This window comes from Cherax quadricarinatus, chromosome 5 (genome assembly GCF_038502225.1).
Source record: "Cherax quadricarinatus isolate ZL_2023a chromosome 5, ASM3850222v1, whole genome shotgun sequence".
In the NCBI taxonomy this organism is placed as follows: Eukaryota; Metazoa; Arthropoda; class Malacostraca; order Decapoda; family Parastacidae; genus Cherax; species Cherax quadricarinatus.
Window position 1 is genome coordinate 3,875,757 of NC_091296.1, and position 16,814 is coordinate 3,892,570.

The 16,814-nt window shown below is 36.8% G+C and overlaps 1 protein-coding gene across 1 annotated transcript; it reads left to right on the forward strand.

The window, feature by feature from the left end:
- Positions 1 to 341: 341 nt before the first annotated feature.
- Positions 342 to 12,941, forward strand: LOC128684903 (iduronate 2-sulfatase-like). The gene is given in 8 exon segments (XM_053771242.2): positions 342 to 635; positions 4,637 to 4,797; positions 5,772 to 5,949; positions 6,263 to 6,405; positions 7,130 to 7,313; positions 8,609 to 8,771; positions 11,433 to 11,551; positions 11,914 to 12,941. Coding segments are annotated over 8 exon segments (1,926 nt in total). The 5' UTR covers positions 342 to 598; the 3' UTR covers positions 12,855 to 12,941.
- The last annotated feature ends 3,873 nt before the right edge of the window (positions 12,942 to 16,814 follow it).

Sequence of the window (16,814 nt, forward strand, 5' to 3'; positions counted from 1 at the left end):
ACTTATTCACATTGGGTTCCTTACTTATTCACATTGGGTTCCTTACTTATTCACATTGGGTTCCTTACTTATTTACATTGGGTTCCTTACTTATTCACATTGGGTTCCTTACTTATTCACATTGGGTTCCTTACTTATTCACATTGGGTTCCTTACTTATTCACATTGGGTTCCTTACTTATTCACATTGGGTTCCTTACTTATTCACATTGGGTTCCTTACTTATTTACATTGGGGTCCTTATTTACATTGGTTATGTTTTTTCTGTATGGCTGTAGCATTTTGTCCTCAAGACATGTGTAAAAAAAAAGTGTAAATGCACACATAGCCTAAATATAATGGTGCTGCAGTGTAGCCTTGTTGGCACTCGCCATCAAGCAATCTTATCAGTGCCAACTGTTAACACGAGTGCTAGCTGTTGTTAACGAGTGCCAGCTGTTGTTAACGAGTGCCAGCTGTTGTTAACGAGTGCCAACTGTTGTTAACGAGTGCCAGCTGTTCTTAACGAGTGCCAGCTGTTCTTAACGAGTGCCAGCTGGTTTAACACTACAGTGCCACTACTTAAAAGTTATTAATTTCAACTCTGCAAAAATACAGAATGAAGGAACATGTTTTGGTGATATTTACCCTTGTAGGTATGTATGGTGGGTCAGCCCCTTATGGGGTCATGCTAAATTAATGGGGGTTCATGCAACGGCTGGGGAAATGGGAGGCTTCTACGTCCGATCCAAGGAAGGGGAGGATAGATCTAATTCCTTGGATCATGAGCCCCTCACGAGTATCATTGAACTGCCGTTGAGAGGTCGAGAGAGGTGCTTTGATCATAGTAACTGGGGTCACTAACCCCTTCCTCGGATCAAACCATGCGCTGTATGACCCCTACTGGTTTAGCACTTCCCATGATTATAAGTAACAGTGTCTGGAAAACTGGATTCAGCATCTCTGGATTTTACTCACATCCTGTCATTCATGCATACAATACAGTAGTATATAAATATGCTTTCTTTATCAATATATTTTTATTACTGCTCACAACAGTATAGCCATTCTATGATCAGATTTTTTTCCAGTTAACACCAAACTACACATTAACACTTACTTACCAAACTACACATTAACATCAGACTACACATTAACATCAAACTACACATTAACATCAGACTACACATTAACATCAAACTACACATTAACATCAAACTACACATTAACATCAAACTACACATTAACACCAAACTACACATTAACACTTACTTACCAAACTACACATAAACATCAGACTACACATTAACACCAAACTACACATTAACACTTACTTACCAAACTACACATTAACATCAGACTACACATTAACATCAGACTACACATTAACATCAAACTACACATTAACATCAGACTACACATTAACATCAAACTACACATTAACATCAAACTACACATTAACACCAAACTACACATTAACACCAAACTACACATTAACACTTACTTACCAAACTACACATTAACATCAGACTACACATTAACATCAGACTACACATTAACATCAAACTACACATTAACATCAAACTACACATTAACATCAAACTACACATTAACATCAAACTACACATTAACACCAAACTACACATTAACACTTACTTACCAAACTACACATTAACACCAAACTACACATTAACACTTACTTACCAAACTACACATTAACACCAAACTACACATTAACACTTACTTACCAAACTACACATTAACACCAAACTACACATTAACACTTACTTACCAAACTACACATTAACATCAGACTACACATTAACACCAAACTACACATTAACATCAAACTACACATTAACACCAAACTACACATTAACATCAAACTACACATTAACATCAAACTACACATTAACACCAAACTACACATTAACACTTACTTACCAAACTACACATTAACATCAAACTACACATTAACACCAAACTACACATTAACATCAAACTACACATTAACATCAAACTACACATTAACATCAAACTACACATTAACATCAAACTACACATTAACATCAAACTACACATTAACATCAAACTACACATTAACACTTACCAAAGTACACATTAACATCAAACTACACTAACATCAAACTACACATTAACACCAAACTACACATTAACATCAAACTACACATTAACATCAAACTACACATTAACACCAAACTACACATTAACATCAAACTACACATTAACACCAAACTACACATTAACATCAAACTACACATTAACATCAAACTACACATTAACATCAAACTACACATTAACATCAAACTACACATTAACACCAAACTACACATTAACATCAAACTACACATTAACATCAAACTACACATTAACACCAAACTACACATTAACATCAAACTACACATTAACATCAAACTACACATTAACATCAAACTACACATTAACATCAAACTACACATTAACACCAAACTACACATTAACATCAAACTACACATTAACATCAAATTACACATTAACATCAAACTACACATTAACATCAAACTACACATTAACATCAAACTACACATTAACATCAAACTACACATTAACACCAAACTACACATTAACATCAAACTACACATTAACATCAAACTACACATTAACATCAAATTACACATTAACATCAAACTACACATTAACATCAAACTACACATTAACATCAAACTACACATTAACACCAAACTACACATTAACACCAAACTACACATTAACATCAAACTACACATTAACATCAAACTACACATTAACATCAAATTACACATTAACATCAAACTACACATTAACATCAAACTACACATTAACATCAAACTACACATTAACATCAAATTACACATTAACATCAAACTACACATTAACATCAAACTACACATTAACATCAAACTACACATTAACATCAAACTACACATTAACATCAAACTACACATTAACACCAAACTACACATTAACATCAAACTACACATTAACACCAAACTACACATTAACATCAAACTACACATTAACATCAAACTACACATTAACATCAAACTACACATTAACATCAAACTACACATTAACATCAAACTACACATTAACATCAAACTACACATTAACATCAAACTACACATTAACATCAAACTACACATTAACATCAAAGTACACATTTTATGTTTGTGTTTTTTTTATTAACCACAGAAAAGAAAAGATTTAATTTGAAGAGGATCTTCCGCATTACATAATTTTTTTTTTTTACACGTTGGCCATTTCCCACCAAGACAGGGTGACTCAAAAAAAAAAAAAGAAACACTTTCATCATCATTCAGTCCATCACTGTCTTGCCAGAGGTGCACCTAAACTAGTTTAAAAACTGCAACATATCAACACCCCTTCTTCAGAGTGCAGGCACTGTACAGTGTACTCCCGGTTAACGATATTTTTTCATTCCAGAAGTATGTTCAGGTGCCAGTACTGACCGAATTTGTTCCCATAAGAAATATTGTGAAGTAGATTAGTCCATTTCAGACCCCCAAACATACACGTACAAACGCACTTACATAAATACACTTACATAATTGGTCGCATTCGGAGGTAATCGTTATGCGGGGGTCCACTGTACTTTCCACCTCCTTGAATCCCTTCAAAAATGTTACTTTGCTCACACTCCAACAGCACATCAAATCATAAAAAACCATTTGAATTCACTCGCTCCTATCTAATGTGCAAATGTACACTAAGCCTCCTCACACACAAAACCTCCTTTACCCCCTCCCTCCCAGTGGCCTGGTGGCTAAAGCTCCCGCTTCACACATGGAGGGCCCGGGTTCGATTCCCGGCGGGTGGAAACATTTCGACACGTTTCCTTACACCTGTTGTCCTGTTCACCTAGCAGCAAATAGGTACCTGAGTGTTAGTCGACTGGTGTGGGTCGCATCCTGGGGGACAAGATTAAGGACCCCAATGGAAATAAGTTAGACAGTCCTCGATGACGCACTGACTTTCTTGGGTTATCCTGGGTGGCTAACCCTCCGGGGTTAAAGATCCGAACGAAATCTTATCTTATCTTCCAACTTTTCCTAGGATGATTCTACCCCTCCTTCCTTCCACTTACAGATTTATATGCTCTCCAAGTCATTCTATTTTGTTCCATCCTCTCTAAATGTCTGAACCACCTCAACAACCCCTTTTCATCCCTCTGGATAATACTTTTAGTAACCCCACACCTTCTTATCTCCAAGCTACAGATTCTCTGCATTATATTCACATCACACATTGCCCTCAGACACCACATCTCCACTGCCTCCAGCTACAACATTCACCTCTCATGCTTCATACCCATAAAAGAGCATTAGTACCACTATACTCATACATTCCCCTCTCAATCCCAAATATTTGAATATATTCACCTCCACACCCTTTCTCTAATCTGATATCCAGTTTTTCATTTCTTAAATTTTTTGTTATCCTCATCATCTTACCCTTTCCTATGTTCACTTTTAATTTCCTTCTCTAACCTCTGCAACTTCTCTTCAGAATCTCCCAGAAGCACAGTGTCATCAATAAAATGGAAGGTGAAAAACTCAACACTCTGCCTAGTACAGTAATACTATGATATTTTTTTCAGTCCACAGTGTCACCAGTAATCTCAGTCATCCAAATGTGCTGCTAATTATTGTAGATGATTTACGTCCAGTCCTAGGATGTTATGGGGACACATTGGCCTTAACTCCAAATATTGACACACTTGCACATCATGGAACAATCTTTACTCGGGCTTTTGCACAAGTAAGTTTGATGTGACATAAAATGTACTGAATTTAACATTCATAGGTTTTTGAGTACTATGAGTGTCAGGGAAGACCAAAGGATTTCTAGATAAAATTAGGCACATGAGTGAGCAGAGGTGTGTGATTAACCTGGGAAGTGGTAATTAATACATTTATTCAATAACAGATTGTTCATTTTCCAAGAGTATGTTTACAATGTTCAATTTTTAAAGGAAAAATCCCATAGTTATGCAATACATTTTGGGAAGTCTGAAGTTAGGACGAATACTAACATGGTAATAGAAATTTGAAAAAAATATGTATTGTACATATGTACAGTATCGCTATATAAATGCAACACATTAAAAGTAAAATGAATGCATGTTACATATAGAAAAAAATAATGAAAATTGAGAATTTTGAAAACAAACCTAATTTAGGTGCAAATAAAGTGGATAAAGAAAATATGAGACTAATGCATAATCCTATAATATTGATTGGAGATGTTGTTTGAGTAAAATTAAAATTTAAGAAATACATATAGTGTAACTTACAACTTGCAAAAAAAATTAATGACAATTTCAGGAATTAAGTACTACAGTACGTGGTTAGACAAACCCACAAACAAACAAGAGCAAAAATCAGCTTGAGAGGAAAGAAATGCATGGATAAGAACCAAAATACAGTGGACCCCCGCTTAACGATCACCTCCAAATGCGACCAATTATGTAAGTGTATTTATGTAAGTGCGTTTGTACGTGTATGTTTGGGGGTCTGAAATGGACTAATCTACTTCACAATATTCCTTATGGGAAAAAATTCGGTCAGTACTGGCACCTGAACATACTACTGGAATGAAAAAAGCTCGTTAACCGGGGGTCCACTGTACTCATCATATTTTCCAACTGCAGTGAGATTATGAATGTGAAAAAATTAACAATTTGGTTAATATACCAATAAATGATAATGAAGAAAGCCTAATTTCAATTTCAGCAAGCCTTATGTGGTCCAAGTCGTACTTCCTTTCTGACCTCACGACGACCAGACACCACCAAGTTGTATGATGTCCACTTTTACTGGCGGACTCATGCTGGTAACTTTACAACATTACCGCAGTATTTCAAGGAACATGGCTACCACACAGTCTCTGCTGGGAAGATTTTTCATCCTGGTCAGTTTTTTACATAGATGTTTTGCTGTCAATATTATCAATAAATAGAGGAAATATAGTACATCCAATAAATACATCCAGTACTGTATATGATGCTGTAAGTGAAAAAAGTATGGTGGTACAGAGATGGTTATTTTTGAAGACTAATTACACATTGCTGTTAGAAGCTATTGTTGATATCTCACTGCTGGTTTAGATGTTCATTGTTCATCATAGTGGCAGTGAACAAAAGTTTGTTATGAGGTTTGTGTGGTAATACAGGAAAGTACTTTCATATAAATTAGCTTATTCTTAACAAATTATCTATCTTCAGGTATAGTGAGCAACTACAGTGATGATCAACCATATAGTTGGTCAGAGTCAGCATATCATCCTCCAACTCAAGCCCACAAGCAAGATCCTGTTTGTTTAGGATCAGATGGTGCACTACACACTAACATATACTGCCCCATTCAGGTAGAAAGTCTCTCAGTTCTCTATATCTAGGACTCTTTCCACAGACTAACATCAAAACACCCATTATACAGCAGGTTAGGTTCCAGGCTACTGCTTTAATAAGCAAACCTACAATCCCTCTCTATTAAACTTATTAAAGCCATATAGCATGAACTACGTAATAGAATATTCAATTCCCTTTTATTCATGGTAAACTCTTAAATTTAAACTTACACTCACCTAAGTGACTGTATGTACAAAATTATTTATATTGTTATTGCCTTATTAATCTTAAGTTAGTCTTAAGTTCGCCCAAAATGCTCTGCATATAAAGGGGCTTTCGTCATTACACCCTAATGTCATTCTTCTTTATACAAACATTATAACATGCTGAAATAAATTTATCAATATCATTACAGCATTATTATTACAATCAAGGGGGAAGCGCTAAACCCGGAGGATTATACAGCGCCTGGGGGGGGGATGTGGAAGGCATTCAGGCTTAATTTGGGGAACTGGAGCACAGATCCAATTCCCTAAATCAAGAGCCCCTCACCAACATGAAGGAACCTTCCTTGAGGGGTATCATTACAGCAGTAATCCAGAACCTAACCTGCTGTATAAGCAGGGCCTGCCTGTATATAGTATTTATAAATTAGAGCACTGTAGTATCTATACTCTTAATTAGTATGCAGAGAACTGTCATCTGTTATTAGATAGTGATATATTATTATTGTTTTTCCAGGTGGATCAGCAGCCTGGTGGAAGCCTACCAGACATAGAAACAACAGAATTTGCAACCGCTTGGTTGTGAAGTTGGGCATTGCAGGCAAAGACCAAAACAAAGAATGCTATAAATCAGCCATTTTTTATGGCTGTTGGTTACCATAAGCCTCACATTCCTCTTAAATTTCCTCAGCAGTTTTTAGGTGAGATGTGAATGCCAAGCTTCATCAAAGAAACTGCAAATAACAAGGTCTAAATTTTGAAATAGTCTTTCATGAGAAACTAGAAAATGAATATATGTATACAAGATCACATATCACATTGTAAGTGTTGGTAGGTGTTCCACCTCATTTAGAAAATGATAGTGCATGTATCTTAAAATATATATATATATATATAATACAGCACCTAAAGTCGGTACCTGACCAGCCGGGCTGTGGTTTAAACGTTGGATTGCGTGCAGCCAGCAGTAACAGCCTAGTTGATCAGGCCCTGATCCACCATGAGGCCTGGTCACAGACCGGGCCATGGGGGCATTGACCCCTGGAACTCTCTCCAGGTAAACTCCAGTAGCCCCCCCCCCCCCATATATGCAGGAGATATGTTCCAAGACCTACCATGGATACCTGAATCCGCGGATAGTAGCAAACCTTATACACAAGTCATTTTTCGTTTACATACATACCTATAATAAAGTTTAATTGATAAGTTATGCAAAATAAATCTAGATTTAGCACTTTTTCACTGATGGGAAACATTTCTTTTAGGCTTTGAAGAACTGAAAGCATCACTACTTTTGCACTTTGGGGTCAATATTAAGAAAATTAAGGGTTATTTTCTGACCATGATAAACTGTGGATAACTGAAACTGCAGATAATGAATCCATGGATACGGGGGTTCTACTGTAATACAAAATTTTCAGAGAATAGATTTACCCAATTTTTTGCAATTATTTCAAAATTTAATTACTTACTGTCAGGAAATAAAAAATATTATTGTTATTTATTATTGTTCAACAATAAACATTTTTCATTTGTAGAAGCAGACACAGTACAAATAAATCTAATAAACAGGACAGAGGTGCAACACCTGGTTATGTTTACTAGTGAGATATTTCACCTGTGTTGTAGTCTTTTACACTAATACAGAGGCATACCTTCACACAGGAACCAGTGGAAGTAGGTCATGCCTTATGGGCATGACCTACTTCCACTAGTAGGTTCCGTCCACCTGTGATGACGTTGCTGTGTTCATTATACAGATGTTCTTAGGTACAGTAATTGTATAACACATTTCATTTGATAAATGGATAATGTATTTTCTTTTATTATTATTATTATATTTATGGGGAAGCACTAAACCCATAGGAGTCATATAGTGCCTGGGAGGCATTTATGTTCAATCCAATTCCTTGGATTAGGTGCCTTTCGCTGGCATAAATGAACCTCGCTTGAGAGGATTTTCTTCTACTGCTATTGTCTGAAATATATTTTCCAGATTTCTACCCTATTGAGAATGTCCCTCTTGCGCCTAATGACCGCCGACCTCAAGGTCTTCCTGATGTTGCCTGGAATCCCTGGAATGACCTCAGATATCGTGAAGATATTGCTGCATTAAATGTCTCCTTTCCATATGGACCCCTTCCAGACTTCTATGCCAGGTTATTATTGTATTTTTTTTAATACACAGTTGAATTTACAGGTTAAGACCTGCTATCATACTTCAGATTATTTCAAAGCCAAGCTTTATCTAAGGTACACTAACACCTCTTAGGATGTGACCCACACCAGTCTACTAACACCCAGGATGTGACCCACACCAGTCTACTAACACCCAGGATGTGACCCACACCAATCTACTGACACCCAGGATGTGACCCACACCAGTCTACTGACACCCAGGATGTGACCCACACCAGTCTACTGACACCCAGGATGTGACCCACACCAGTCTACTGACACCCAGGATGTGACCCACACCAGTCTACTGACACCCAGGATGTGACCCACACCAGTCTACTGACACCCAGGATGTGACCCACACCAGTCTACTAACACCCAGGTACCTACTTACTGATAGGTGAACAGGGACAACAGGTGTAAGGAAAAAACATGTATAATATTTATATATAAAATAAACCCACTTTAGATGCCACAAAGAAACAGAATTAAGTAGATTGTCTAATGTGGGTAGAAAAATAAATAAAATATTTAAATGCAGTGTACTGATAGATAAAATTTATGAAAAATATCAAATGTGATCTACAGTGATGATACAAACTTCAACATGTGCCAGGTATCATTAGTATTTGCAAGAAAGATAAATTGCAGTAGATAAATGACTTAATATGGATTTGCAATAGATAGGAATAGAAGGAAGGCGGGGAAGGGGTCATCCTCGAAAAGGTTGGAAGGAAGGGGTAAGGGAGGTTTTGTGGGCAAGGGGCTTAGACTTCCAGCAGGCGTGCATGAGCGTGTTCGATAGGAGTGAATGGAGACGAATGGTATTTGGGACCTGACGAGCTATTGGAGTGTGAGCAGGGTAATATTTAGTGAAGGGATTCAGGGAAACCGGTTATTTTTATATAGCCGGACTTGAGTCCTGGAAATGGGAAGTACAATGCCTGCACTCTAAAGGAGGGGTTCTGGATCTTGGCAGTTTGGAGGGATATGTTGTGTATCTTTATACATATATGCTTCTAAACTGCTGTGTTCTGAGCACCTCTGCAAAAACAGTGATTATGTGTGAGTGAGGTGAAAGTGTTGAATGATGATGAAAGTATTTTCTTTTTGGGGATTTTCTTTCTTTTTGGGTCACCTTGCCTCGGTGGGAGACGGCCGACTTGTTAAAAAAAAAAATTACTTAATATGGACTTACTCTACTGGTACATGTATATATTATATTCATTAATCATCCCTCCTTCCTTATGCAGACAAATGTCATAACAGGACATGTAACTAGTCCATCCCATTTCATACAAGTCAGTAGGTACAGACAATACCTTAGCCATATTTACAGTATTTGTGAGAATTATGTTTATTTGCTCTTTTCCTGGCTTATGTCTTCATCCTGCAGTTACTAATGTCTCCTTTTTTATGGCACACTGTTTTTATTGGTGTAATCCTACTACAATTTAATCATTAGATATTACCTGGTGAGGCAGTAACCTTGTCTTGGTGAAGTAGGGGGTTTCTGTTACACTGTTACTTTAACAGGCCCTGTGGAAAGTGCTCTTCAGAGGAGTCACTCTTGGGCCTCTGCCCTGTTGTATCACTTGGTGGCTGAGCTGAGGAGCACGGGGGAAAGGTCTTTGTGCCAACTAGGGCAAACTTTCTGATGATGGGGCTCTTTGGTCCAGGGAACCACCCTGGGTAAGAAACCCACTCGCCATACTGTATAAAGGTATGGGCACTGCAGGCCAGTTATGGATGACTTGGCTCATTAATTAATTTTGCTTGAATGAGAATAAACAAATTCTTTTGGGACAAAATTTATATTTTGGTTATGAGGGTGGTTGATACTTTCTATCCTTCTCGGTGTTTTTTTTTTTTTTTAACACGTTGGCTGTCTCCCACCCAGGCAGGATGACCCCCCCCCAAAAAAAAAGGAAATACTTTCACATCATTCACACATAATCACTGTCTTTACAGAGATAGCCAGATATAACAGTTTAGATGTCATCCCAAACCCCTCTAACATGCATGCATTGTACTTCTCACCTCCAGGACTCAAGTCTGTCTCAGTGTGTATATTGTAAAAAAAAATTCTGATATACAATATGTACAACTGAATTTAAGCAGAAAGGTTTAAAAATATGGAACCCACCAAAAAGTTCTTAAAAGGTGTAGAACAATAATAAAATATAAAAGAAATGCCAAAGAATTCTACCGGAACATGATACTACTTCATTCATACAAAAATCACAAGGCTCTCTATTACCACATTGGCCATTTTACACTAAGGTGGGATGGTCCAAAGAAAACATGTTCTTATTAATCAGTCAAGTGCACACAAAGTTCAAACGATCATGTGAATTGAGATCCCTCCTTTATTCTTTTAAATAAAATCCTACCAGTGAGTCATATACTATTATAAATACTGTTCTTATATTCTATATTTTTAGATACTCTTAAAAGTATTAGCATTAACTTCCTTGCAGATACAACCCTACAGCCCACTTTTCATTAAGTTGTATTTTTATTTTAGGTATATCCAAAATGCTGCACAGTTATAGGCTTTTCTGAATTTATATTTCTAAATTTCTAAACCTATATTTCTATATCTACATTAAATCTAAATCTATATTACTTCCACATTACAGATATATTAGGCAGGGATATTATGCAGCTACCACCTACACTGATGCTCTCATTGGAGATCTTCTGTCAACTGTCAGCACTTCGTTTCCTGATACACTGGTTGCTTTTATTGGAGATCATGGTTAGTATTTATTATAGAACAAACTTTATTTTTTTTCTGAAATATACAATATGTGGTTTACATGTAATAAAACATTGTTAAGCACAAAAGAAAGCCAGTAACATGAGGTGCATTTTGGGCAGATTTATCCTAATACAGACCCATGAAATGGCCGTATCCCACCAAGGCAGGGTGATTTAAAAAGAAAAATGAAAGTTTTTCTCTTTAAATTTAGTAATACTGTACAGATGTATAGTATGTATCATATAATATAAAGAACACATACAGTATTTTTAACTGGTATTCTTCCCTACGTTTACTGTCACTTATGAAAAGATTATATGTTTTCTCCCTTTAATGTGGAAATATTTTTATTTTTACAGGATGGTCACTTGGTGAACATCAGGAATGGTCAAAATATAGCAATTTTGAAGTTGCTACAAGAGTTCCATTCATTATAAGCAAGATGAATTCTCATACTGACTATTCTCATACTGACTATTCTCATACTGACTATTCTCATACTGACTATAATGATGTCCTCAGAAAGTTACACAATGTAAACCTAAATCCATTCATGGCAGAAAAGAATTTTTCTTCATCAAGTCAGAGACTATTTAAAAATTCGATAATCAGTGGAAAATTTGAATTAAAGGCCCATAGAAAAAGTGCATCAGGTATAAAATTTATAAGAAATAGTTTTAAAAGAATACACATGAATGAAAACTTTACATTTTATAATGGTATGGTTGAATTGGTTGATTTATTTCCAACTTTGGTTGACTTAGCAGGACTGCCTGTTCTCTCAGCTTGTCCAGAGGTGTCAAAGGATGTGGAAATATGCACAGAAGGAACTAGCTTAACTCCTATACTCGACTCTTTATGGAATGGACAAATGTTTAATGTCTCCATCAACAGTGAGATAAAGAGTGGGCAAGAGCAGCAAAAAACACCTGAAGCAAACAAATGCACCTCTCATTTACAAAGTAACGTTTTGGTAAAAGAGGCAGCATTCAGTCAGTATCCTCGACCAGGACCAGAACCCACGGTGCACCCAGACAGTGATCAACCTCCAATGCATGACATGACTATTATGGGATATTCCATGAGGACAAGCAGGTTCCGCTACACAGCCTGGCTAAAGTTCAATAATATTACATTTAAGCCAGACTGGAGTCACATTGTTGCAGAAGAACTGTATGATCATAAAATAGATGATGATGAAAACCATAATGTTTATAGAAAAAGAGCATATAAGTCTAAAAGAAAGCAGCTGCAGAGAAAACTTAAGAGAGGATGGAGGTTGCCATTATTTTTCTGTTAAAATGAAAGGGTGGAAGTTGCCGATTATTTTTGTTAAAATGAATATAGTATTTTGAATACCTATATAAATCACTAAATGTAAAAAGAATTTTTTTTTCTTTTCTTTTTAGGTCACCCTGCCTCAGTGGGAGACAACCAGTGTTAAAAAATACATAGTACCTTTACAGGACTTGTATTGTGTTTGTGCTTACAGCATTTAGCCAGTAGAGTAGTTTATTTCATTCTGCTACAATTCTGTGTGCCAAAAAAACTTGAATATGATACTGTTGCATATTCTGCCTCATATTTTCATTCCATTGTTTTGAGTTAGAAACTCATTCAGCATTTCAAATGGTTGTTCAATTTGAGTTTTGAAGTCATCTTAAAGGCTTGAATGAGATGTATGAGATTTCCTCATAGTCTCTGTCTCCTTATAGAAAAATAGGTGAACTATGTGTGCATGAGAGAGAAAAACAGAGAGAAAACAGAGAGAGAAAAGAGGAGAGAGAGAGAGAGAGTGAGAGTGAGAGAGCTCACAAAAGAGCTAGCTAGCTTGCTCTTTTGTGAGCTCCTTGGGACAAGTGTTAGGGAGGAAGGTTTCTGCTTCTTCCCTTTGAGATGTAGTAGCAGTAATAATAATAATACTGTAATAATAATAATAATAATAATAATAATAATTCAAGTACTACTATATTATTCCAGTTATCATTGAGTATCCACTAGGTATGTCTTCACAGGACACCGGTCAACTCACTACTGATCTTAATCTCAGTAATAAACCTTAACTCAATTTTGAACAACTCAGCACATTGGATAACATGGAAAATAAAATGACAAAATTAATCCACTATACAGGAGGGCCCTGCTTTTACAGCAGGTTAGGTGCTGGGCTACTACTGTGAAGCAAAATTTGTTGTAAAGTGAATCATAGCCTTTTTTCACTTTCAAACGCATATAAAAGCCTGATGTTTACACTATCATACATTAAGTGAGCAATACAGCTAGGCCTTAACCCTTCGACTGTTGCAAGCCCCTTTCTGAAACTATCATTCTGTGTTGAAAAAGTTTTTGAAAAAAAATTAATTTTTTCTTATAAAATGATAGAGAATCTTTTCCCAATGGTAATGACACCAAAAGTACGAAATTTGGTCGAAAAATCACGGAATTATGCTCCGCGAAGTTAGCGATCTTGGCGATATATATGCATCGGCGATTTCGCCGACTTGAAGCCCTATTTTTGGCCAATTCCATTGTTCCAGTCAACCAAACTCATAGCTATTTCTTTAGAACTGCATTTTTTCTATCAATTGAGTACAAGAAACCACCCATTTAATGATTTGAACTACCCAATAAAGTGGTCAGAAACTGGCAATTTGGCCAATTTCATGCAATTTAAAAAAGATGCCAATTTCAAAACAGGATCCAGAATAAACACTGCAGACATTCTTTACACTAAAATAACATATCCTCTATTCATTAGTCACATCTCCAGGCCCCTCTTATATTACTCTTGCTTTCTATTTTGATTTTGTATTCACACAAAAAATAGAAGATTTACTGTTATGCAGACTACTTCATTATTATAAAATTGGTATGAATCATATCAGTGCACTAGTGAAAGAATATTAGACTCCCCAGTTGACGTATATTGGACGTGTGGCGTGATTTGCTTACTCTTGAACACTGGTAAAAATCGAACATTTCCGCTATTTTGAGCTCAATTTCAAGGTCGTTTTCATCATGAAACTAATCAAAATTATCTCTATTTCTGTAATATGCTTTCCATTCTATCAAATGACACCAGGAAAACGAGAATACAACAATAAATACTATACGAAAATGCACCTCAAAGTTGGCATTTTAATCCAAAAACATGTTTGAGAGTTTTTTTTCTCATTATGCACTGCATGCTGCAGGATTTTTTTTATACAGTGCACAATGACCACACAGACCCATTCTCTCACATGTGGGACTACCAGCTTTCTCCTGCTTGATTTGAAGCCGCTAGAATTATTGAGTATACATATATATACGTCCGAAACACTGGTTTGTAAGATGTATATATACGACCAAAACAGTCAAAGGGTTAAAAATGCATATACAGTACACACATTAATATATTTTCATCCTTAACTTACAGTGAGTGGTGAATATATTTAGTGTAGGAAGTCTGAATAAATGAAGAATGAGTATAACTGAAAATCGCTGTTTTAGCGATATGCTGTAAAGTGCTGCAAAGTGGGGCCTGCCTGTATAAGGAATCTGACACATGAAGATAGATAGGTTAGAGCCCTGGAGGCATCTGGGGAGCACTGTACAAAGGCTTCTCACTATGCTCACTGTTAATCCTTCTGTCGTTTCCAAATCTCATTACTGAGGATCTTCAGCCACTTGACCTCCTCCTTGGTGAGGTTACTGATGTAGCTAAGCTTTTCCTCCACTCTGCACATGTCCAGTACATCTTTCCTGTAAATGACGTCGACTATCATCTGGATCCGTTTCTTTATGAGCACCTCCCGGTAGTAATAGGCCATGTCTCCAGACAGCAAGGCTTCCTTCAGCTGCCGCTTGATATTTTACAAGACAAACTGGCGATGGAGGAGGGTTTCAAAGTAGGCATGGATGGGTACGATAAAGTTTAGTGGAAACAAAGTCAACATGCAGATAATTACCAAGGCTATGAAGTCATAACATACAATGACATAGTTAGTCCAGGCTGTTTTGCCATACACCCTCAAGTAGATGAATCCTAAAGGAATGTATTCAGACACGTTGGTGCGGACAGTGTATAGGTAGCAGCTGTAGTTGCCCGTGTCATTAGACCTCGCCCTGCCAATTCTAATGACAGGTCCACTGAAAATCAGGTGCGTAGATGGGCTAAGCTCAATGCCATTTTTCAACCATGTAATATTTGAGTCAGAGACTTTGGTGGGGCACCTGAGAGTGACTAGTGTGTCAGGTAAGGCATCATACACATACTTCATGGCTCTATTTTTTATGTACTATTCAGGAACTAAGGTGTATTGATCCTTTTCTGTGGTGGCACACAGTCTATCATTCTTACAGGGAGCAATGAGCTAAAACTCAGTAATAAAGGACTTGGCTTGGTAATAGAATTCTGGGGCCATTTCTCTTAAAACTATGGACCTGATGTGCAAGCCTCGTCGAAGCCTGTATTCTTCTTCATCTGTTGGTTTAGTTACTGTGAAGGATACTCCAAATCCGGCGAAGGAAGTTGCGGCATAATACTTAGAAATGTCTTTCCAGTCTTTATGATAAATTCTCAGCTCAATTTCTTGGATGGTGGAGCTTATTTATCCTCCACAGGTAGGGCATTCTTATACATCACCAATGACCATCTCCATAATTGTGTCCTTGAGAATACCATAGTCTGTCTCATAGAAATTTTTCAACTTCCTGTTGTACTCATCTAGTAACAGTTTGTATGTTTCATATTCTTTCTGTTAGCCCCTTTCTATTTTAAAGTAACCTGGTGGGTCTATAACATCCATGAAATAGGTAAGTCTACCTTTCTGAGGATCAAACTTGAATAAGGGATGACAGGAGTACATAAGAGCATCATCAGGCGTGATGTTTACCAGTACCAGAGTACCATCTGACTTCTACACTTTATTGCTTATTATTGGCTCACCAAGCATTTCTTGGAAAATATCCCTCCTCTGGGCACTTACCAATTTTGTCTGTGTTAGCATCTAAAAATTAGTAGAAAATACATTTTTGATCATTACTCCTGCTAGCCTAACTAGAGACACCCTGTAGTAATATTCCTCGTAGGCTCGCGTGTATTTATGGGTCGCCAGGTAATGATAGAATTTTTCAAGGTTAGTTTTTTTGAGTATACTGTCATACGTTTTTGGCAGAACTTTTTTCCTAGCCATCTCATATATTTTGTAAGCTAGATCATAGTCCCTGCCACCGAGAGCCATCAAGGTGTCGCCCAGCTTCAGTGTGTATACTGCTG